The sequence below is a fragment of the Arachis duranensis genome, chromosome 1, assembly GCF_000817695.3.
Source record: "Arachis duranensis cultivar V14167 chromosome 1, aradu.V14167.gnm2.J7QH, whole genome shotgun sequence".
NCBI lineage: Eukaryota > Viridiplantae > Streptophyta > Magnoliopsida > Fabales > Fabaceae > Arachis > Arachis duranensis.
The window spans coordinates 11447555-11473146 of NC_029772.3; the positions used below are offsets into that span (position 1 = coordinate 11447555).

General features: G+C 29.4%; 3 protein-coding genes across 4 annotated transcripts; 1 reads left to right on the forward strand and 2 right to left on the reverse strand.

Annotated features, from left to right (window-relative positions):
- Positions 1-2772: 2772 nt before the first annotated feature.
- Positions 2773-4050, reverse strand: LOC127747584 (amino acid transporter AVT3B-like). Its single transcript, XM_052261639.1, has one exon. It carries the CDS (start codon positions 4048-4050, stop codon positions 2773-2775), a length of 1278 nt encoding a protein of 425 aa, XP_052117599.1.
- A 3049-nt stretch (positions 4051-7099) lies between these two features.
- LOC107475886 (probable protein phosphatase 2C 47) lies at positions 7100-25060 on the reverse strand. 2 transcript variants are annotated; one of them, XM_052260896.1, is made up of 6 exons: positions 24700-25060; positions 24467-24595; positions 11419-11610; positions 9425-9630; positions 8606-8814; positions 7100-7555 (listed from the first exon to the last, which is right to left on the reverse strand). In XM_052260896.1, exons 1-6 carry the CDS (start codon positions 24706-24708, stop codon positions 7200-7202), a joined length of 1101 nt encoding a protein of 366 aa, XP_052116856.1. In that variant the 5' UTR covers positions 24709-25060; the 3' UTR covers positions 7100-7199. The 2 variants fall into 2 exon arrangements, with proteins under 2 accessions (XP_052116856.1, XP_052116853.1); XM_052260893.1 differs by lacking the exon at positions 24700-25060 and adding an exon at positions 12280-12449 and having other exon boundaries at positions 24467-24596.
- LOC127746742 (glutamate receptor 3.3-like) lies at positions 15599-19524 on the forward strand. Its single transcript, XM_052260899.1, has 5 exons — positions 15599-15869; positions 16594-17945; positions 18032-18309; positions 18432-18463; positions 18874-19524. Exons 1-5 carry the CDS (start codon positions 15599-15601, stop codon positions 19347-19349), a joined length of 2409 nt encoding a protein of 802 aa, XP_052116859.1. The 3' UTR covers positions 19350-19524.
- Positions 25061-25592: the final 532 nt, after the last annotated feature.

The window sequence follows — 25592 nt, forward strand, 5'->3', positions numbered from 1 at the left end:
AGTCTATGCATAACTTTATCTCAAATAATCAATATTGCTCAATGGGGGTAACATTTCCGGAAATTTATATAGTGCCCGGTCACACTTACGTCGTAGGGTCAACAGAGTATCGAGTTTTCTACCTGGTACACGTGGTGGCAAGCCACGGCACTTTATCCAGGGAATCTCGTATCTCAGATTATTCAATTTCATAAGCCATATAAATAATTCAATTATAATTCATCAACATCCACATCATCCTCAATCGCATCTCATTCGTCATCATACATCAATCATATTCAATCCTTATCCTTCATTATCACACCTCCCATTCTGTCCATCAATAGTTCCATTTCAAAACATAATTCATCCTTTTCTAAATGAATCAAACTTAAAACATACTCATTTAATTTCCTTAATAATTCAAAAATAAACCATATAACCTTTGAATCTAAATCTTTTTAAATAATCATATAAACAATGTCTCTAATTTTTATAAAATTTTCGGCAGCATCTCCTCTAAAACTCGGACTTTGCCACCCTTTTCGAGTTCAAACCTGCATTCTTTTCAATGCAACATACCATTCATCATCATCATAACAATCACCACAATAAATCTATCTCAGATCAACAATTAAACTCGTACAATATTCAAATCCAACAACCAAAATTCATATTATAATATATATTATAATATCATTAAAAAATAGTGGATATTTTTAAAGTTTTGGTCCTGGTGAATAACTAAAGATGAAATTATATCTACTTAATTAGTCTTAATCTTAAGTCTATATGAATCAGATGTGTCTATATGCATCAACAGTATCACTAATAAGTATATATGTCATTTTGTCAAAAATTACATCTACACAAATCAACCTCTTATTATATTTGTTGGAGACCTATTTTTCACTAAAATGCATCGTTTTGAGAAGTTATGAAACGATGTCATTATCTTCTGTGTTAAATTTTTAACGTGGATGTATTTATCTTGATACGTGACATAATCATGGATACGTCATTTAATGACCATATAGAATCTCTTCGTTAATACTGCAGTGACGGACGTATACATATAATTGTGGGGCAACCAACTCATTACAATTTGAAAATTTTTTGAGTAGTATATGATAATAATATTTATTTATTTTTATTAAATTATTGAATTTGATTCTACAATAATTTTTTATTTAATTTTTAATATTTTATAATCAATTTAAAAATTTCATATTAGATGTCATTAAAATGATTAATTCTCAATTTAAATGAAATTTGTATCTTTTCTTAGAAATCGACTCGAAAGAGTATTCTTTATCTTTTTTTTATATTAGTTTTAACTTTTTTTTCATAAAAATTGTATTAATTAAAAGAATTTTCTCAACTATGAATCTCAATAAGAATTGTCTTCTAATTGTATGATAAATAAATTTTTAAATCAATATTTATTTATATATATGTAAAAATAATATTACACATCCAAGTCTTTTTATGAACTAAGTCTAACTAAGTTAAACAATAATACTTAAAATAATGTTAGTGATAACTGATTTTTATTATCTTGGACTAATTTAGGTAGACTTGGTTAACAAAATAACATGAATATGTAGCATTATCCTATATAAAAAGATAGATATTTTAATTGTATTGTTAAGAAAAAGATTACTTAATTTTTTTAAAATACGAAACCTAAATAATAAAATTCTAAATTATATGTTATTATTTAAATTACTATTTTAGTATTTTAATTTATAAATTAGATATTTTAAAAATTAATCATGTTATATGTATATAGAAAATAACCACCTGTATATATATATTGAAATAAAAATATACATTAAAAATAAATTAAATAATACATATATTTACATATAAATACATAACGGTTAATGAATAATTTGATAACTGATTTTTATGTAATATAATATTTTTATTATAAAAATTATTATTATTATTATTATTATTATTATTATTATTATATATATATATATTTTGCCCCACTATTAAAATTTTTTAGATCTATCACTGGTTAATAGCTACCGACTCTGATGACTAACCGATAAATCTATTTATTTTACAAAAATAAAATTCAAAAACCTCACTCAAACATAATAAAATTTAATTAGAATAAAAATATTCGATACAAAATTTATGGAGATCTATTTAAATATTTATTTATAGCTTTTTTAACAATCTAACCTAAATATATCTTAATTATAACTATATAAGTTGAACCCTCCGAAAAAATATATAGATCCACTTTCTTTATTTAATTTTTTTTCTCACATCTTTGTGCGAGTGTTTTTTTTTTTCTGCCTTTTTTAGCATTATTACATCAACTTGGTTTCTTTGTTTTTTCCTTTGATAGGGTAAAAACCTATAAATACTAATAGCGGCTATAGATGAAAGGAAAATGTTCGGAAACAAAAATATTCAGTCAAAGTTGCCAAAACCTATTTTTCATTTCATTTTATATGATTCTAGTATATTAATATTATAATTTCTCATACACTTTTTTTATTAAATGAAAACAATATCATATCATTATCATTTATATTAGTTTATTCTTTTTTAATGTGTACACGTTGATTTCTTTTGAATACTCATTTATGTTCATAAAATAGAAACAATAACTAACTGAAATATAATATTAAAAGTGTGAGACTCAATTTAGTTCTTTAATATACACAATTAAAATAGAAACTATTATATTCTATTATTGGAATAAGCAAAATTTCTTTGCAAACACTCACTTTATATATACAAATAATAATACAATAACCTTTTTTTAAATAATCAAACGTCATTCTCAAAAATCTCTAATAGAGAAGACCATGTTCCTGAAACAGCAATAACAAATCCAAAAAACATAATTACCCCATCTCTTACCACACACTTCAAACCTAATTCCTCTTTAAACACAACTAAGTGAAACAAAGCAGGCATCACAAAACTAAGAATAACACAAACACTACTCCCAACAAGAGATAGAAAATCTGTAAAATTAGGTACAAAAATTGCTACCAAACTTACCCCTAACACCATCAACCACCTCATCCACAAACAATACCTAGAATCACAAAACCTACCCTCAATAACCTCATAAACAGGATTCATCATCAATGGAAAAGTAAAGAATAAATTGATGCAAAGACAAAATTGCACCAAATCACTAATTAGCCCTTGCCCAAAATTTGTAGTTATAATCTCTTGTGTCTCATCACCAAAAGCAAAGTAACCTAATGCACCAAATGAACCATACAATATAGAAATTAACATCATTGCCAAACCCAAAACATCACCAAACTTTTCCTTATCTTTGGCCTCAGATTCCAATGGTAAAACCATCCCTATTCCTTCAAAAGCATAAACCGCAACACCAATACCATAGAAGAACATAGGGAATCCACCAAAGGCCTTCAAATTAGGCCTATTCTCAAAGCATATGAAGACATCCTCAATCATCACAACACTTTTTGCCGCGAAATCAACAATATCGGCAAAAATGCTCAAAGGAGCCAAATGGGTTAGGGTTGGAATTGCATTTAGGGCAAGCTGAAATGGGAAACAAGCCCAATGGATCAACACCTTGGGCGTCAAACCAAGAATTGAATCATATTTTGAGAGGTAGGCGAGAGTGGTCGATACGAAAATAAGATAACCAACACAAAAACTGAATTGCGAAAGCACAATCATGAAATCCACAAACGATTTGCCAAAAGGTCCCCATATAGCATAGCCTAAGTCACCAAATGAATTGATCTTCGAGGATCCTCTGGAGATAGTGTGGGAAAAAGATGATTCGAGTTTGCGCCGCGTTTGGACGAGGAGTATCATGCAATAATGTGTGAAGAAGCCCACGGTAAAGAGCATAATTAGCCCTAATATCCAACCCGTTTTTTTGAAACAGTAAGGAAGGCCAAGAACACCTGCACCAACAATGGCTATGAAGATATTTGCAAAGGTTTTGGTTTTGGAGGAAAGTGGTTGATAATGGCCACCCAATAGAGGAGTATCTTCATTTGGTGCTGATGATGATGAAGACTTTGTACGATTCTTCTTTTGAAGCCCCATTGCTTTGAATAATGATGGGATCAAATTCAATGATACGATATTGTATCTTATTATGAGGTATAATTATGTAGTTAAACATGCATGCATTCTTCATAAGAGAAAGGGATTATGTGAAATGTGAATCAAATTTTGGCAAATGCTAATTTAGTAGCTTATTTTCTTAAACAATAGACAAATGCCTATTATTGTAGTAAAGCATTGAGGTTGAAGAAAGGTGAATATTGGATTTGGATTTGATGGTATGCTAATTATTATTATATTATTATTGTTATTATTATTATCTAATTTTGTTATTTAATATAAAATAAACTAAAACTTTTTTATTTTCTTTTGGTACAAAAATTTGAAAAAAAGGTTAGTTGAATTTACTTAGTAAAATGATATGGTATTATGCATATTATTTTTTGGATAAACAAATGATGAGTTACATTGCTTTTTTCGATTCAACAATTATTTATATTTTTTGTATCTAAAAATTTGGTCTCCTAAGTAGTGTGATGTGTCTTTCTAGATTTATTTGTTTTTTAAACTGCGTGTATCACAATTTTTTCAATTAAAATAATAATATAAAGTCAAATAATAGGTGTTTATATTGCTAATTGACATTCATATAAATCCTTGTCACAAATGAATTATATTGAATTCTTAAACTTATATATTTATTTTGATGTTAATTTTTCTAAAGAGAATTAATGAAAAAATATATATTTTAAACTATATTAACGTTCACATGCATTTCATTCTCTAAGTGTGCAATGAAATTTCTTAGAAATAATATTTTAACATTTACTATAAATATTGTTCAAATTAACATAAAACAAACAGAAGTAACTCTTGTTGGTTTTTTAATATAAAAAATTTTTTTCTTTATTTTTTTCAATTTACTCTCTTAAATCTAATTGCTGATGCTTCAATAAGTTACAAGTGAAATCAGTATCTTTTTTCTGTGGTATCTCTTAATAATCTAACAAGCTAAATATTAATTTATTGACTAATAAGTTATTGTATATGTACAAAACGAAATTTAAAATATTTTATAATACTTACTTAAATAAACTAATAAATTAACTATTAAACTAACTAAATTTAATTAGATTAACATTTAAACAAGTAACAATCATTTTACTTACTGATAGTATTAACAGAAAATGACATGGCACGTTAAAGTATATTTTAATATATAAAACGATGTCATTTTTTCATGAGCTAGCCCAACAAAGGCCTAAACCCGACCTACCAGTCCAAAAAATCCCACCCATCAGCCATCTTTTTTTTTGTTGGTTTTCTTCTTTTTTATTCTCTTTCTGAACACTGAAACTCCATAGCAATTACTCTTACCTGAATAGCCATAGATGTCGTTCTTTAATTTCCTGAAACTCCATAACCACCACAGCACTGTCTCGTTGGACTTCATCACTGCATCACTCAAGATTCTATTCTGCCTTTCCGGATATGTACCGTGCCTCATTCCGCGCTATTTATTCTGATGCTTGCTCTTTCAATTGTCGGTGGCTAGGCAGTTTCTTTGGCTCTTCTAGAGATCTGCAACTCTCTCATCGAGCTCCACCAATTCCTTCTCCTTATCTTCAAGAACGACTTCTACCACTAACACTTGTTCTACAAGTTCGACAGCATCTCTGAAGCCTCATATGCCTTTGACATTGTCAACGACCACGACAAGCTCGATATACTTTAGCACACCATACTTAAAGAATATGCAAAAAATTATTTTCTGCTTGAAGCCGTGAGATTTCACTGTAGGATAAAGTCTGATAGGTTAAGTATGATGCATATAAGATGTTTGATAGAATGCCTCATAGAAAATTTTACCATAGAAGGAGATGACGGAAGGACTAACAAAAGAGATGACGGAAGGACTAACGCGATCATGTCTGTTATCTTTGGGAGACGAATTTGATTAATTTATTTTTTCGAGAAAGAAAATAAAGATTGAGGTATCTTTTAGGAACAATTTTGACTATTAATTCTATATTATAAACGTGAAATAGAGTTGGTATATAATTTTTTAAATATTATTTATATATTATAAAAAATATTATCGTTATTCTCAAAATTTGAACTTAAAAATCTTAGTATAAGAGTAAAATAATACTTACTCTCTTAGATACATATATTATGAATTTGATGAACAATAAATAAAATCTTTAATATATATTATAATTTTTTCATGTAAAAAGAATGCGAATATTTAATTTGAAATTGAAATTTTTAATAATATAATAGAGATCAATATTAACTACCATTTAAAACTTTTAAATTTATACCTTCTAAAATTTTGGTAGTTTAAAAATGTCGCTAAATATTAAAATAATAAAACTATAATAAAAACTATTCATTTAGGATTGTTTTCAACTGAAACTAAATATAATACAAAAAGCCACTCGAATAAGTGTTGCAAATTAGCAAATGTTTGATTAGTTTAAAATCGTTACAAATTATTTAGGAATATTTTTTATCTACAGTTGTCCAAAGCCGTCGCTATTATAATAATGATGATGCACAAATAAACAATAATTTTATAGTTGTTGTTGTGAAAAAAAATTAACGACAATTAAAATGATTACTAATAAATAGCAGAAAAACTGTCAAAAAATGTTTTATTGAAATGGTTCAACATTGTCAAATCTCTTAATTTAAAACTAATTGATAACTAATTATGCTTTTTGTTTTCTTTTTTTTTGTTTTTATAATTATAATTATTGAAAAATGTATAACTCTCACGGAGAGAATATAATTAAGCTAAAGAAGTACAAAGACTAAAGGACAAAGCAACAAGAACTAAATCAATTATAATGTTATATAAAAGGTTTACTACTAAATCAATTATTTATTCTGTATGTAACCATTAAATTATAACTACAGATAGCTAACGGCTCAGATAAAGATGTTTAAAATAATTTTTATACAAAGATATTAGTTAAAATATATGGTTAAATTATTTATTATATTTAACTAAACTGTTAAATTGACATAATATATGTACATATCATAAGTATATATTATCTTTCCATAAAGATTATTTTGATCATCTTCATATGAATATAATATAATTAATAATCCCTTTATATATACAAACAGCATTCTCTTGCAAAATTGAAGCACTAACTAGTTAATTAATTAATGTATATTTAAGTTGTGGCATTGATCAAACCCTTGAGAACATCAATGGCTTCAGCAGAAATACTCCTCCTCTTATGTAACCTAGAGATGATTTCAATCTTAGGAGGTGGATCCATGGAGAAACAAATGACCAAAACAGTGAGATTGTCACATGCATTGCGTTGAAGTGCTTCAGAAACAAGAGCTCTTGCACATTCCATTGGATCATTGTGTTTCATCAGCTCCTTTCTCACCATTGTTACAGCATATTGGCTACTCATCACATCCCATAATCCATCACACCCCATTATTAAGAACTCATCTTCTTCTGTTAATACAACCTCTTCTAATTCTGGCTCTGAGCTTAATGGGCACATTGAATTACCTGTAATCATATATATATATGTAAGAAAATTTGAAAATTAATTATAATTTGACATAATATATAATAGAGCTTCTCTTTGTATGTATAATTGTAAACGGTAACGCATGCTAAGAAACAAAAAAACAGTCCGAATTTATTCTAAATAAAACAAATTCTAATTTTTTTTGTTAATTTGTTTTAGTTATCAAATATTTTTTATTGTAAATGTATGCAATATGAATGAAAATGATGATATGGAATAACGAACGTTTTCTTAATAATATTTTTATGAGTAATTAGGGTAAAAAGGGTTTTAGGGTTTTACATTACGTTCACAATTACAGTTGCTATCACAATATTATTGTAATATCTTCATTTAACGGCTTAAATTTTCGGAAAAAAAAATAAATTTATGGCATATACAATATTAGAGTTTTTATGAAAAAAAAATAAAATTCAATTCTTCCTATTCTTAATTTTCTAAATAAAAAAAATAGACACAATTCTAACTTTTCTAAAAAATTGAGCTCCTCTAATTATTTGTGACTAACATTGTTGTAACTACACAAAAAAGTTCTCTTAAAATTAATAAATCATAGAGAAGATATAAAGAAAATAAGTTCAAAGAGAATTTTTCAACTTCCTTTAATATAATTCATTGCAATTTTCAGTTGTATTAACTACCATACACTATTTCACTCTAAGTAATTCTATTAATTGAATTAAGCATGTTATATACATATTACTACTTTATATTAAGGTTTAATTATTTTGTCAGTTCTTATAATTTTACTAAATTTTTAATTAAATCCTTATATCATATCAGATTTTGTAATTAAGTATTTGTCGTGGTAAAAACGTTGGAATTAACGGAATATTTAATTAAACAAAACGAATATGCCTAACACTTGATTATTCTGTTAATTCTAACGTTTTTGTCATAGTTGGAACTTAGTTACAAAATCTGATATGATATAAAAACCTAATTACAAAGAAAAAAATATAAAGACCTAATTAAAAATTCGATAAAATGATAGGAACCACAAAGTAACTAAACCTTATATTAATTACCTTTGTAACCTTTGATGTGCCAATCCCCAAGAGCACGTGCCACTGATAGTTGTCCATTGAGGTATCCATCATAGATCACACCACCTAGTTTCTCAATTCTTAATCTTTCAGAAGTGCTGTTTGGCTTATGATCTTTGGAAAGTTCTATGGCTTTACCTCTTTTTCCCATTACGGCACGAGAATCCCCCACATTGGCAACTATCAAGTCCCTAGAAATATGGAATATAGAGAGAGTGAAATTCACACTAATTAACTAGATATTCTAGATAGTAGTTAGATGATACATTTTATTAGAAGTAGCAATAAGTGATGAGTGCAACATAACATGATTGATTAATAGATATATAATTGTTAATGCATTTTTTATTTGGCTTTAATTTTTGGTATGACAGCTTCTATGATCTAAGAATTTAAAGGCCAATCCTTATTGATTTTTTTTTTAATTTTAACATAAAACAAATAAAAATATATAGATTCGCATAAAAAAAACTCTTGACTAAAAAAATATAATAGGTATATAATTATTTATCTATTTTTTTATCAATAAATTTTTTTTATTGATTTACATTTTTGAAATTATAATTGTATGATATAATATCAAAGTTTATATAACTTCAAAATTTATAATTCGATTTTTGTTATAAAAAAATAATTTTATGCAAAGCTCACCCAAGTTTTCAAAAAAGATATTTTCGTATGAAGTTGCATGATAAATATATAATAATTTATGTACTTCTTTTTATCGGTTTAAATTTTTAAAATAAGTGAAAAGTGATTTCATCGCAACAAAAAATTAATCACATTATATATGGTACTAACCTTTCCAAAATAAGGGCAACAATTGCTGTGGTGCCTGAAGAACTATCAAGTGAAGTAGCATCTGCAAATGCATGATCCACTTTCACAAATGCACTCTTAATAGCTTTCTTAATGTTGGATGGAAAATGTGAATCTTCAACTATTAGCTTAAGAATGTTTATTTTGGTAAATGATGCCGCATCAATTCCTCCATGCCCATCAAATACCTATAATTATTAATAATAATGCAATAACTCACTATGTATCTAGGAATTAAGGTAGGTTTGTTTTGAGGTATTGGGACAGAGATTAGAAGTCTAGGAGATTGAGACTTAATATCATGTTTGTTGGTATAAAGATTGGTATTAAAATTTCACTTTATCCCGATAATTTTTAGAACTGTACACGGATCGGATCGGATCGAATATAGCCTAAATTTTCAGGCCGAATCCAATTCGATCCGATCCGCAAGTATGCGGATCGGATCGGATCGGATCGGATATCGGGTATATCCACATAATTAAAAAAAAATTTAAATTCTATTTAGCTGTTTTTACAAAAAAAAATTATTTTTCATATTTAATTCTAAAATATTATCAATAAAAGTTCTCTTGAATAATAAAAAAAAAACACAAGATTTAAGTTTAATTATTCTAAGTCGGAGCACAACATAAAAAATAAAAAACAAGATATCATAAAATTCATAAAATAACACACTAAAATTCATATCACATTAGGGTTTATTTTCTTAAACTATCCTATTTATATGTGATGTTCAGATATGCAGATTTGTGGATCGAATCCGCAGATATCACTGCCAAATCCGCAATCCGATCCGATCCGATCCGATAGCTCTACGGATCGGATAATATCCGCAAAATTCGGATCGGATGCGGATAATTACCGCGGATATGCAGATATTATCCGATCCATGTGCAGCCCTAATAATTTTAGTATTTGAATACTTTCAAAAAGTGGGGACATGGGGGATTGAAATTTTAAAAAACGATATTGAATTTTAATAACATTTTATACCTAAAATATTCCTATTTTAATTAATTAATTCTAACTTTATTATTTGTGCAAATTAAATTAGAGCTTTATTTTTATTTTAATCCAAACATAATATTAAAACTTATTTCAATCTCTATCTCTTAATCTCAGTCTCTTGTGGATAGTACTAAAATTGTCAATCGGGCAGCTTATATGGCTAGAAAAGAGTTTGTAAATTGAAAAAGAAAATTCACATATTTAATTTAGATCATTTTTTAAAATATCTAGATTTTTTAATAAAAAAAATTGAGTTCCAATTTGTATGATAAAATTTAGGGATATTCATTCATAAGTATGGCTGTATGGGTAATCCGATTAAAGCCAATTTGACCCAATTTAATTAGTTTTGGCACTCGTTGAATAATCGGATCTAACTGGGTAAGACCCAATAAAACTAATTTTTAATTAGTTTAGTTTTTAAATTTATGGTTGTGTAACTCGATGACCTGATTAATTTTATATTTATATTAAAAAAATAAAACATATACTATCAACGAACCTTAATACTAATTTGTTCATCAATTTTTTTTATGATATTTATTTAAGAATGAATTTAATGATATATTATGTATATTTTCTCATTCACATATTTCTCTTTTTATTTATCTTTTTACCATTACATATTTATAGAATTTTTTTCAATTTTTTTATTTAAATTTAATTTTTAATTGGATACATCGATTATCCGAATCGACACAATCCGACTTCATTTAATTTTTAATTAGATCCCTTTACAATATAACATATTATCCAATTCAAACTGAATCGAATAAATTTTTATGGGTTTGGTTCTCATTTTTTTTATACCCGAAAATCTGTAAACATCTTTAGTAAATTCTATAAAAAAAATTAATTAATTTTTTAATTTTTATAATTATATAAAAATTTTAGTTGTATTGTTACCTTTTTGAAAATTTGAAACAAACACGCCCTTAATTTAAAGCCAAGAAGGTTTTTTGTACCCCATAAAATCCTGCTGGAGAAGGCATGGTGGCAGCACTGGAATATTCGTGAATGATATCAACACAAATAAACTCATCTTCCATGAACTGCTTTGGTCCTTTCTCAGAACAACTTCCAAATCGCAATGTTGGTGAAAACTTTGATTTCTCTTCTGGATTTGCTTTCAAGTCTTCAATCCCAATGTCTAATTCCTAATAAAGTGTGATATAGAAAATAAAATATATAAATATTTGTATTAATAAGAAAACATTATCACAAGTACACAACTTACTTGAACAATAATAATTAACATCCAATTTCTAATTTAATTTCTATTTCACCAGAATGAAGGCACGAATATCTCGGTTAGAGAGTAGTATTTAAATATTAGTTAGAATGATATACTTAAAAACTTATATTCATATTTGAATTTAAATTAAATAATTATTTTATATTTTTTATTTATTTAGCACCTATAATATTTTGTATTATATAAAGTTTAAAAATATTATTTATATACTAAAATTAATCATTAATATAAAATATATATTAAAAATAAATTAAATAATATATATATATTTATACACTAATATATTATAACTTATTTTAATAGTTAATTTTAGTGTATGTTTAATTTATTTTGAGTTATTGACACATAGTAAACATATCTATCCTTTTTTCTAAACACTTTTTTTGGTTTCTAACAATCTCTATTCATGATTTTACAAATTTTATCATAAGAAATTAATCGATTGAAACAAAGATATGCACGAAAAATAGCATGCACAAAAAGTCATAAACTTCTTAAAATTATAATATTGAATTTGGCATTATTATACAAAACTCCGAGGGATGAAGAAAGAGAATTTGATTGTACTAACCGATTTAGCCAACCATACGTTACTGCTGCAATGGCGAATAATTGAATGATCTTTTGGAGGTTTTCTAATATTGTGATTTAAATCCCCAATAATTCTTTCACCATTTTGATCCAATAATGTAGCTATTTGAGGCTTGAAATTAGTTCCTAGAGCCATTATCCTTTAATTTCCTATAGCACAAATCATCCAATATAATCAAATTTTTGTGCCTATTCAAGAAAAAAAATTAATATATATTATTTTTAACAACAACCTTGTCCATAGGCAACCTGAATTTTAGTCACCCTTGATGATCACATGTCTCATAAAACAACTATCTTAATATTGTGATGATTTTGCACTTGATATTCAAGAACATGGGAGATAGGAAGATCACAAAACAAAAGGGTTAGTTCTTTTTTGCATTCAAAAAGAGACTTTGTTTTGCTAAGAAGTAATTATAGAATTATAGATAGGTGACTTTGATCCATATGTCAAATTTAAAACCATGAAGCATTAAAGGGAAGATCTTAATGAAAGGAGAAGTGATAGTATATATATTAGGTTTTGTGGTTATTATTGTTTGTGGTTAATAAGAGAGATTAGGGAACTAAAATGTTTAATTTTATGTTCTTTTTGTATATATATCACAGGTTTTATTAGGTTTACTAGCTAGTTGACCGGATAGCCTTGTGTTGTGGTGGTGATGAAAATGCTTTGAATTATGTCATGATTTCCCTTTATGTTAAAGCTATATCACAAAAATTTAATTTAATCTTAAATAAATAAATTATAGAGTATTACCAAATATCTCGCTTTACTCTCTTATGTAGTTATCACTTTATTTATTTATTTATTTAACTATACTACGTGTACATTAAAATTAATCAGTAATATAAAATATATGTTATAATATAAATAAACATTGAAAATAAATTAAACCACATATATAATTATACATAAATATATTGATGATTAATTTTAGTGGTTGAATTTAATGTACAAATAATATTTTTATTATTTATTTGTTTTGCTTTATTATGTATTGCTTTTTACGTGCAAACGTGCCATAAGCACTGAAGTTTCTAATCTTTTATTTAAATAAATTATATTGCACTTTGATTTCTTATTAATTTAAATTAAATAAAATTAAATCATGTATGAAAATTTTATTAAATTTGAACAATAGTGTGGCACTACCGTACCAATTGCGAATTCAAATAATGACCTACTGATGTATTTGTGAAAACACGAGGGCTCTCAAGTTTTTGCCTCGTTTACTTTTTCAACTTGTTGACCAGAAGTCAACTTCAAGGTGCCAAGATAAAGTAGTAAACTACTAAATGAAAATATAATAATCAATCATTTTGATTAGTTTAGGTTATCTATTGCAAGTGACAATAATAAAGACTATGTTAAATTCAGCTATTAAAATCAACTATCACTATAAAATATATATTAGAATGTAAATATACGTTAAATTAAATAAATTAAATTAAATCACACATATATTTATATACAAATATATTGATAGCTAATTTTAGTATATAAATAGTATTTTTGCAATGATAATTAGTTAAGAAAAAATTAGTAGTCTTAATTTATTTCCTACTTGAATTTAAGACTTAATAATAAATAATTCCTTAAATAAAGGTTCGATATATTAGCAAATTATTTGTTTGTGAGTGGAGGTATGAAATGCGGACATATGAGTATAATCTTTATTTATGACCTATTTTGACACAGTTTTCTTAACAAATTAAAGGTGCAAGTATTTAGAAAATAAAGTTTGTGAACTAACATGTTATGTAATATTTTCTAAATTAAAGAACCTTATGATTTGATTTAATTTAATTTTCAATCTCATAATTTAAATACATAAATAAGATTTTACAATTAAGAAAACCCAATATTAAATGGAATATTTTTAAATTTTATTTCCAACATGGGTGCAACCAAAATTAAAAATAAATTAAATATATAAAAAAAAGTTAAAATTACACAAACTAAACATGATCTATTTAAATTGGTAGATCAGCCCATTATATTATCTCTTTCATATAATCTCTGGCAAGATTGAAATTGAGATTCTGTTTCTCTGTTTGCGGCAATATTATTGGTGCACTTTTCCTGTGTCATCTTCAATAATATCACCAAATATTATTAGTGCTTGGCTGCTTGCATTGTGCATTTGTGCTTCAATTCTTTGTTTGTCAATTCTTTGTTTGTCACAAACAGTGCCCACTAATAAATGGAAGTGTGAAATGTGAAAACGTTATTTAATTTCTTCTTGAGGATGATGATGACAATTGCTACACGGGTGGATATGATATTTGAACAAAGAGTAATGTTAGATAATTAATTTTTTTAATTATTTTGTTTCACTTAAGTTTTTATTCTAAATCGTAAATTTTTAATTTAAAATCTAAAATTAGAAATTTAAATATTAAAGTTAGTTAATATTGACTAACTAAAAATTAATTTTTTATGATTTTTTTGAGTAAATATGTGCTTGTACTATTTATAAGGATTTTGAGTACCTAATTAAAGTAACCTATATTAATTTTTTTATTTTATAATATTTTTTATACAATAAATATTTTAAAAATTTAAAGGTGTGTTTAATTTGTATTTGTATTTTTTATTTGTTTTTGTCCTTAAATTTTTGAAAAAAAAGAAGATTAATTAGAGGTAATATTAAAACAGAAAATATAATTTTATTATTTCTACTGTTTTTTTCCTTAATAAAATTTCAAAAACAAAAAATAATACTAACAATAAAAATAAAAAATGAAAAAAAAAACAAAAGAAACCTAAAATTTTAAGTTTTTCAATATGCTTTCTACATTTAATACTTTAACATAGAAGTGCCTATTTATGTATATAATTAGTTTGGATATAGCTAAAAGTTTTGAAAGCACTAAACACATGCATCATGATCTACTTGCTATATAAAAGGACTCCATTCTATGGAGCATAAGCATGCCAAAGACAATAAATTATTTCTGTGAAAGTGCAAGGGAAACACCTTTAATTTTTGATACTTTGTAAATTTCTCTCAAAGCTTTCAGCTTCTTCCTTTAAAAAAAAAAAGAAAAAATAAAAAAGAAGTACGTTAACTATCGGTACGTTAGTGCTTATTTATACACCTGTCTTTTATAGTAATTAAATTTTTTCGCCTTTACAAAATCAATTTACCGAAATATATACTTTAATTTAAATTTCTAATAGTGTTTAAAATTTTTGTTTTTTTTTTTTGTTTTTAACTCACAATGACATGCATGTTAGAGTGACTTTTTTTTTTTGTTATACATATATGCAGAACAAATATATATAGAAGATGAGCAAAGATTGGGTTCTTATTGTGTTTGTGATATTTGTTTCAAGTAGTGGAATATTATTCAGCAATAATGTTTGTGCAAAACCACCTCCTAATGTTAACATAGGAGCAATTTTAGCTCTCAACTCAACCATTGGAAAGGTGGCGAAAATTGCTATAGAAGCAGCAGTGAATGATGTAAATTCAGATTCAACCATTCTCAGTGGAACCAAGCTTAACATCTCTATGCAAGACACAAAATTATCAACTGGATTTCTAGGAATCATTGACTGTAAGTGCATTATCAATCTCATACATATTTCTCAACATATTTCTTTGTTTACAAATTTCTTTAGTAAAGAGTAGAATCAGGATGAAGAGTGAATATTTATTAAGTTTAGAAAAAATTATGTACATTGCATGTGATAATATTTTTTTAATAGATTTTTTTTACTAAAAAAAATAATCTTTATACTTTTTTACTGGAATTTTACTTTTCACTGTAGTATTATTACATTTTTTTTGGTCAAAATTAGATAAGTTTTAAATTCTTGTAAAATTGTCATTTAACTGATTTTTGTTTTGGTTATGGTGATTTTTTTTCCCCAACACATAAATTTTAACAAACATCTCAATCACTTTTTTAAAAAAAAAATTATTACTTTTTATTCATAATTTTTATTGTCACATTTTTTTTACTAACACTGTTATTCTTAACATATACCCTTATAATTTTACCTCTCATTATCGTGAACTTTAAATTCTAAATCACAAACTCTAAATTTATCTTGCACTTTTAACCCTCTATTGATCCTTAAAATGCCTTTAAAAATTAGAAAAAGAGTAATTTTAACACTAAAAGAAAAAAGTTAGTTAATGTTGACTAACATAAAAGTTGGTTCTTATACATTTTCTTTATAAAAACTAAAATAAAAACAATAAAATTTAACTCTTTTACTATTCCTTGCTCATTAATATTAGACCATGTTGATGAAAGTTTTATGTTTTTTTGATAGCATTGCTATTGATGGAGAAGGACACTGTGGCCATAATTGGTCCACAATACTCAGTAATGGCACATGTAATCTCACACATTGCAAATGAGATGCAAGTTCCTCTCTTATCATTTGCAGCAACAGATCCTACACTCACTTCTCTTCAATTTCCATATTTTGTTAGAACAACACAGAGTGATCTTTATCAAATGTCTGCAGTAGCAGATGTTATTGATCAATTCCAATGGAGAGATGTGATTGCAATCTTCATTGATGATGATCATGGAAGAAATGGGGTTGCTGCATTAGGTGATAAGCTTGCCGAAAAACGTTGCAAGATATCACACAAAGCAGCCCTTAAGCCTGATGATACCAATGTCAACAAGGAAGAAATGAATAGTGCATTAGTTAAAATTGCTTTAATGGAGTCTAGGGTTATAGTTCTTCACATTTACCCTTCTTTTGGCCTTGAAGTTCTTCATATTGCACAATCATTAGGCATGATGATAAGTGGTTATGTGTGGATAGTTACTGATTGGCTCACAACTGCTCTTGATTCTGATCCATCATTGGCTACAACTTCAATCATGAATGATATGCAAGGTGTTATCACCTTGAGAATGCACACACCAGATTCAAGAATCAAGAGCAATTTTGAGTCTAGGTGGCCCAAACTAGCTCATCAAAATAATGATGAGGGTCCTTTTGGATTGAACATCTTTGGTTTATATGCTTATGACACTGTTTGGACCTTAGCTTATGCACTTGATGCATTCTTTAGAAGTGGTGGAACTTTGAAATTTTCAAATGATTCAAGTTTAAACACTTTAAGGGGTGATGGTGATACCCTTCATCTTGATGCTATGGGAATGTTTCTTAATGGTAGCATGTTGCTTCAGAAGATTCTAGAAGTTAATCGAACCGGTTTAACCGGCCGAATAGAGTTTTCTCAAGATGGAAACCTAATGAATCCATCATATGAGATCATTAATGTGATTGGAACTGGGGTTAGGAGGATTGGATTTTGGTCTAATTCTTCTGGCCTTCACACTGGTGAACAAGTTCCAAATCATGGAAATTCAAGTGAAGGGCTTTATGGTGTGATATGGCCTGGCCAAACAACACAAACACCTAGAGGTTGGGTTTTTGCCAACAATGGAAAACAATTGAGAATTGGGGTGCCACTTAGGGTTAGCTACCATGAATTTGTGTCAAGAACTGAAGGCACTGACAAGTTTAGTGGTTATTGCATTGATGTGTTCACAGCTGCCTTGGAATTGTTGCCTTATCCAGTCCCAAATAAGTTTATTCCATTTGGTGATGGTAAAGCCAATCCATTGAATTCATTACTTCTTCAGAGGGTCACACTTGGTGTGAGTATCTATTATTATATGTTATATGGTATCCATTTTAATATATTATATGATTATTGAAACCCTTGTTATTATGATATGTGTAGGAGTTTGATGCTGTGGTGGGCGACATTACCATTACCACAAACAGAACTAAGATTGTGGATTTCACACAACCATACATTGAATCCGGTTTAGTTGTTGTGGCACCAATAAGGAAGATGAAATCTAATGCTTGGGCCTTTCTAAGACCATTTACTCCAATGATGTGGCTTGTCACAGGAATGTTTTTCTTAGCTGTTGGGGCTGTTGTTTGGATTTTAGAACGTCGCTTGAATGATGATTTTAGAGGCACTCCTAGGAGACAATTTGTCACCATTATATGGTAATTTAATTATTAATTTGTGCCAGAACAAATAAAATTTATTTATTTTCTTAAATGTTGAATAATAATAATAGTGTAAATTTCAACAAGTTTTTAACTTTTAGATTTATTTCTCTATGCAGGTTTAGCTTCTCAACCTTGTTCTTTGCACATAGTAAGTGGTTAAAATTTTATTTATCCAGTGGTATTGTTGTTTTTCTATATCTTGTATTAGTTCAAATAGTATAACTCATTTAATTGGTTACATACCTTATATAGGTTTAGTATCATAAATGATTTTAGAGTACACCTTTAATTTCATCTATGAGTGAAATTGTAGAGAACTATTTGAATATATAATTATTTTTGTACCTAAGATTTTGAAATGATTAGTTTTATAATATAGTATTAGAATTTTTATAATAAAAAAATTTAGAATTTAATTTATTATTTTATAAAATATATTTTTAGCATAAAATAAATAAAAAATAAAAAAATCTATGCAAATTTTATACGGATCGAAAAAATTAAAACTCTTACGATACAACTATTCATGTGTCTTATCCGGCCTAATTATCTTTGTAGGAGAGAAAACTGTTAGCACTCTTGGCCGATTAGTCTTAATCATATGGCTGTTTGTGGTTTTAATACTGAATTCAAGCTACATTGCAAGCCTAACATCAATCCTCACAGTGGAACAACTCTCTTCCCCAATTAAGGGGATTGAAAGCTTAGCAACAAGCAATGAAAGAATTGGTTACTTGAGAGGATCATTTGCTGAGAATTATCTAACAGATGAACTCAACATACATAGGTCAAGGCTTGTTCCTCTCAATGACCCTTCAGAATATGAGAAGGCGTTGAAGGATGGAGCTGCTAATGGTGGTGTTGCTGCAATCATAGATGAACGTGCATACATGGAGTTGTTCCTAGCAAGTAGGTGTGAATTTGGGATTGTTGGTCAAGAGTTTACCAAGATGGGTTGGGGCTTTGTAAGTATTTTGAAATATGCTTCTTTTTTAATTTTAAATATATATATATTTAAAAAAATTCAATTTTAAAGGATGACATCTCACCAAGCACTACCATCCCGTTTAGCGACGGTTTGAAATCATCGCAAAAACCCTCCAAAACCGCCACTATTTGCAGTTGGTGGGGGTGGTGTATATATATTATATTTTTCCTCATATGTTTGTATTTTAATTTGATGCTCACTTGCACAAACATAAACATAATATCAATAATTTAATTGTAGTGCTGGTTTTAATTTATAAGGGAATGTAACTAATTTTTTGAATCAACAAATAAAGTAAGTTTTTTTTTTGAAAAAAACTGATTATATATTATTAAATGAAAAAAATTAATTTAGATCTTCTTTTCTTATTATATATACTACTCTACCATTTCTATTTTTATTTCTGTTGAAATTGAACTATCTAAAAGATCCCTAAATGAATAGTAGAGTGAAACTAATAGCTAAAGTAAATATCATATATTAAAAAATCAAATATAACAAATAGGTATTGACATAATAATCTAAATATTTTAACGATAATATTAGAGAGATAAAAATTGCAGGCAAAACTTATTTTATTTAGCATTTGTTAATTATTACAATAATTTAAAAATATTAATTATAACAATTTTGTTCTATCTGTTTTTGGCTACTTTTTTTTTTACTAAATATTTTCGATATTTTAGATATTTCTAAAAGAGGCACATTCTTTAAATATTTACAGGCCTTTCCAAGAGACTCTCCCTTAGCAATTGACATGTCAACAGCTATTCTAAAACTCTCAGAGAATGGTGATCTTCAAAGGATTCATGACAAATGGCTAACAAGAAGTGCTTGTAGCTCAGAAGGTGCAAAGCAAGGGATAGATAGGCTTGAGACTAAGAGCTTTTGGGGCCTCTTCCTTCTTATTGGCATTGCATGCTTCATTGCTCTCCTTTGCCATGTTATTAGAATGACCTACCGTTTTAAGAGGCATTATTCAAACAACACTACTAGTAATGACAACCTTGGAGGCTCATCATCTTCTTCTTCGCGTTCTTCTCGTATCAAATCTTTCTTTTCATTTGTCAATGGAAGAGAAGAGGAAGAAGAGATGGAAGATAAAAATGGGAAAAAGAGAAGGCGCAAAGATAACAGAGTGGCTCATGAAGGAGAGGTTTCAACATTGCATGATTCAAACGTTAGCATCCATGTTGAAAATGGTGCCTAATTAAGGCTTACAAGTATATACATGACTATAGTACATGTAGCATTATGCATGGTTTCAAATTATGGCCATCATTGTGTGTCGATGTGACATAGGAATATGTGAAGTCTCTTAGATATAGGTTTTTAAAATGGCAATTTCTAATATGTTTATGTTTATGGTGGTTATGATAGTTATATAAATGTTGTTAAATTAAAATATTTTTTTTTACATTTTGATAGTATTTTTGTAGCAATATTTTTTAAAAAATGTTATTAAATAATAAAAAAATTACTTTTATTTTGGGCAATATTGAGAGCAAGATTCTGGCACATGACAGCCAGTCCCGGAAGACCTATCTTGTCTTCCTGTTCAATGGTTAATAATGATAATGCATATGAGAATTATAAAGTAGGAAGGTTCTTGAGGAAACAAAAATATGTAAACTACAATCACAGAATACAGAAAGCACATAAAAAACTTTCAGATTTATGAATGCGGGACTCAAGATGCCATCAATAAGTAAAACTTCTACCAAGTTCAATAGGAAGTATAATGAACTTGAACACGTTCCAAGAATGAAGACTATGATACTGTAGAAATGTAATCACTAATCAAACAAGGAAGACCAATAAACTTGATCATCACACTATCTAAACATTGGAGTAATGTTACCCAACATATTGGGTTCTTAGGTTTCCCTGTCGAATGTCGATCAATAGTAAAATTAGCATCCCAACAAGCAAACAAGTTTTAAACTTTCCTAGATTTGCAGTTTCTGCCTCAAAATCCACAGGCATGCAACTTTTACAAGATCTCACATTCCAGTTGTTTTATTTTTCCAAAAATCTTACAACACAACAGCATAGCCCCAAACCATACTCCCTCTAGCTCAAATTAATTGTCATTTTGACTTTGTACATTCATACATCAATATATATGGATTGAATTTGTATCTAAAAACATTGATTAGATTTATGAATGTACCAAAGGTTAAAATGACGGTTATTGTGAACCGTAGCTACTATCAACTGTATTTACTACTACATGCAAAGCAGTATCAGCAAGATCAACGTTCAATAAAATCATCTTCACCACAACTAAGTCAATCGGTGAGAAAATACTGCACAGCAGCACACATTACTAAATTATCATCAACACTAAAGATCAAAAACCCAGAACATGGCACGTAAAGCTGCTGGAGAGGACACTTTGCCTGAGGAGGATCCTTCAAACCCATCTTCAAACCACTCCCTGAACCATCCCGGTTGGAGAGCTTCCTCTTTACTAATCAAATTTCAAACTACTGTAACCAAATCAATGAGTATGTAACACTAATTTTTTTAAGACAACCATCATTACTTGATTAGTTTTTCAAATCTATGTGAAGCAATGCAAATTCACTATAGTTGTTTTAAGGTTTCTGTTTTTTACATTATTATATCTTTGTTTGCATGTTTTGCAGGGTATCAGGGCAGAGTTTTAAGACTCTATTGATGAAGGCTTTGCATGTGGAATGAAAGGCTAAAATTTTGTAGTTTATTCTAATGTGTGCTTTGATCCAATTTCTTTGCCATATAGGATGAGATTTTTGTGGCCTATTTGATAGTATATTAGAGAAGATCATGCTAAAGGAGAATGTAACCCTTTTGTGTTTATTTAATGCTATGAGATGACCATTTAATACTTTACACGATGCAGCAAAAGGCAGAGAAAAAACTTGCAGCAACATAAGAAAACAGTCACATCTAACAACACCACAAAATCACTTAACTACAACATGACCAGAAATTCCAATATGAACAACTATAGTTATTCTCAATGAATATGAGCACTGAAAACTCAGACATCTAGGTCAGCAAAGCATTAATTTATGGGAAGGTCAGCAAAGCATGAAAGAACAATGTTTTTTTTCTGGTTAAGATGAAAGAACAATGTATACTGTATAGTATTGAAGATTGCCAGAATCATTTAGATGCGTATTGGAAGCAGAAATCATCGACCCTGTGAAAATTGTTGCCTGACTTTTGTTCTTCCTCTGTGTGTTACATTATCCACCAGATGGAAGCTGAACTAAACATGATAAAAACTGAAACACAAGATTACGTAAATAGATGTTCAGCTGAGGCAAAGCAAATGTTGGAGGATGTCCACGTAGCAAGTCATGACCTGGATATTATGGAAAGAGAGGCAGCTGAGGGTCTAAAGGTAATTCCATGGTTGTTAATTCTTTAGTAAGTAAAGGCTACAGTTGGAAGAGCGATTGAGACAGAGGCCGGAAGACTGAGACTAAATTAAGTCTCTGAATTGTATTTAGTATAACATGTGCAAGATTGAGTTATGTCTCAGTGTTTGTTGGAAAAGGAAAAATGGGGTTAGATTTGGAATTTAAAAAGTTGAATAAAGATTATTTTAAAAATAAATGTTATTAAAGTTTTAATCTCCCTGTGTCCGACTTTCTGGAAGTACTAAAGAAACTGAAATTTTGTGTTTTAGAACTAACACTTTAGTCCCAATCTCAGTCCTTGCTTACAAAGGCTACCTAATTGAATTTGTGAAGACTTGAGCATATCTTAGGCGTCATTCTCTTCATTGTATTCAGGACTCAATCAATCTTGAGAGAGAAGCTATGTTTCTGGCATAGTTCTTGTGTAACATGATTGCATTGGTACTGGTTTCTTTTTCAGGCTAATAGGCTACCCAATTGAATTTGCAGGAAGCAATTAAACAAAGTGAAGAAAAAATACAAATGCGTTAATGTTAAGGTGGTTTTTAATTTTCTGAGTTAGTGTTAAGATTGTTAATTTTGTTGAGTTTAGTGTGTTCTTGAATTTCTTAATTTTGTTTTGCTATGTCCTTGGTTACAGCAGAACTAGGACCTCAGCTTCCTTGGCAGATAACAAAGACTCCAACTCCTTCACCTGAGCCACAACTTTTCCTTCTCCAGGTTTGTTTTCTGCTAAAACCTTCCTCTCTCTGTCTTTCTTCTTTAACTCTTCTCTCAACCTATTCAACACACTTGAGTTTCAGTTGGAAATATCTACCATCTTTCTTGGCTCTATTTTAAGTCTCACATTGATTCTTTATTCATTAAATATTGAAGCTAAGGAAGTTCACTCCATAAATGATCATACAAATCTTACTGAGGCTTCCCGTCAAATCATTTTTGCGCCTCAAGAGTGTTTCCAAGCTTTGAAACAAACTCATTTCCGACCCCTCTCACTTCGAACTCTCTCGCGCCAACTGCACAACCCCTCCAGTTCCTTTTCCAACCACTTTGATTGTGTCTATATTTGCCAAACTTAGCTGGTTGTCTATCAGCATGATCGGGTTTGGAGGTGGCTGATAATATGACATATTACGGCCATATATTAACAGAGTGGGAGAAATCAGCCAGCATATGTATTGTGCCAAAAATATGAAAAGACAAAACAAAAGTGCAGGAATCCAATCTTTAAACCATGCCCTCATTATATTAAAAAGCATAATTTTGGGAGTTATATTTCATTATAACTACATATGTGGAGTTTAACATGAACAAGTTTGAACTGAGACACTCAAAAAGTTTAAATGGAATTGAAATGAAGGTCAAGAACAAGATTATTTCGTGCTCGTGAATTGAGTGACTTCAGCTGAGCAAAATGCATAATTTTATTTTAATAAGCTTGCAGCTTGAGTCTCCATTTAAAGACAAAGCAATCAAGAAGAGAAATTATGACAGAAATTAAATTATGTAACAATATCTGCTTCAGTTCAAAACAGTAGCAAAAGCTAAGAAATATGCTCCATTTGGGTTTGGAAGCATCAACACCCACACCTAATCAGAGTTCTAATAATAAAAAATCAACACCCACACCCTTAATCAGAATTTTAATAACCAAAATCAACACCCACATCCCTAAATTCACAAATTCTAATAATCAAAATCCCTGTTCCCTAATCAGAATATTAATTAAACAATAAAATTAATTATTTACCTGAGAAGAAGACCGGCGAAGAGAGCGGAGCAGAAGGAGCGGGACTAGCAGAAAGCGATTGTTCAATCTTCCCAACTTATTGATGTTCTGCTCGTCCTCCCATGTCACTTCCGTGTCGGATCCTCCTCCCTTCAACGACGAAAAATGGAATATCATAAAATAGGAGGGAAAATAATAGAAAGAAGATTGCGATTCAAAGGAACATTGATTCGAAGCTAGGAATTTTTTATTACCTGCTGCATGCTATTGACTCAATTTAGGGTTTCTTGATTCCATTCATAGTATCAGTTTCAGTACCATTGGGAGCTACCGTTGACAACTCTGGAGGTGGTGGTCGGAACGGTCCCTCGCCACAGCTGGGAGGTGCAGAGAGCGAGGCTGTGAGACCTAGGGAGAGAGCGGCTAGGTTTCGTACTCCGTTTGGGGGTGGGGCTTGGGGGTTACTGGGTAGGCTAGTGTCCGCGTCTCCGCGAGGCCAAAGATGATGCTGTGGGTGGCGGCGGGGGGTGGTGCTGGCTCCGCGATGATGGTGTTGGCTGGTGCTGTCCGCGAGGAGGTGCTGGGACGAAGGGTTCGGCGGCACTGTGTGAAAGACTGGAACTATGGAAGGGTTCGACGGCGCTGGGAGGTGGTGAGAGGAAGGGGTTCATCGGCGCAGGGAGGTGGTGGGAGGACGGGGTTCACGTAGGTTGGGAGTGGGAGGTGCTGGCTGTTGGGAGAGTGGGAGTGGGTTTCGAGAATAGAGAGCGCAGAGTGAGAGGGCTGGTGGCTAGGTTAGGTCACGTTGTTGGAGGTTGGGGGAGGGTTGGTCTTGTTTGAGTTTTTTTGAACCGGTTCGGTTAGGATTTTCAGTGTTAAAATTCAAAACCAAACTGAATCGCAATAAAAACAGCAAACACAATTTTTTTAGTTTTTTTTATTTTTGGTTTATTTAGTTTTCGGTTTTTCGATTCGGTTGATCAGTTTTGTTCAATCAATTTTGAACATCCCTAAGAAGAAGTAGACAACCGGACCAAGCAGAAAAGCGTCAATGGTCGCCAAGAAACAGGACAGCACCGTAGGTCGTCAGTCGAACGACGAACTTCGCCGGTGACTTGTGTGAGACACGGAGGGCTGAGAAGACGAG

Excerpts from the sequence above, each read along its gene's own strand:
- LOC127746742 (XM_052260899.1), top strand. The coding sequence starts at position 15,599 with ATGAGCAAAGATTGGGTTCTTATTGTGTTTGTGATATTTGTTTCAAGT. Across the intron at positions 17,946-18,031 it reads TTCAGAGGGTCACACTTGGT|GAGTTTGATGCTGTGGTGGG; the intron begins GTGAGTATCTAT and ends TGATATGTGTAG. Across the intron at positions 18,310-18,431 it reads CAATTTGTCACCATTATATG|GTTTAGCTTCTCAACCTTGT; the intron begins GTAATTTAATTA and ends TTCTCTATGCAG.
- LOC127747584 (XM_052261639.1), bottom strand. The coding sequence starts at position 4,050 with ATGGGGCTTCAAAAGAAGAATCGTACAAAGTCTTCATCATCATCAGCA.
- LOC107475886 (XM_052260893.1), bottom strand. The coding sequence starts at position 12,435 with ATGGCTCTAGGAACTAATTTCAAGCCTCAAATAGCTACATTATTGGAT. Across the intron at positions 11,611-12,279 it reads ACGTATGGTTGGCTAAATCG|GAATTAGACATTGGGATTGA; the intron begins GTTAGTACAATC and ends ACACTTTATTAG. Across the intron at positions 7,556-8,605 it reads GCACATCAAAGGTTACAAAG|GTAATTCAATGTGCCCATTA; the intron begins GTAATTAATATA and ends ATATGATTACAG.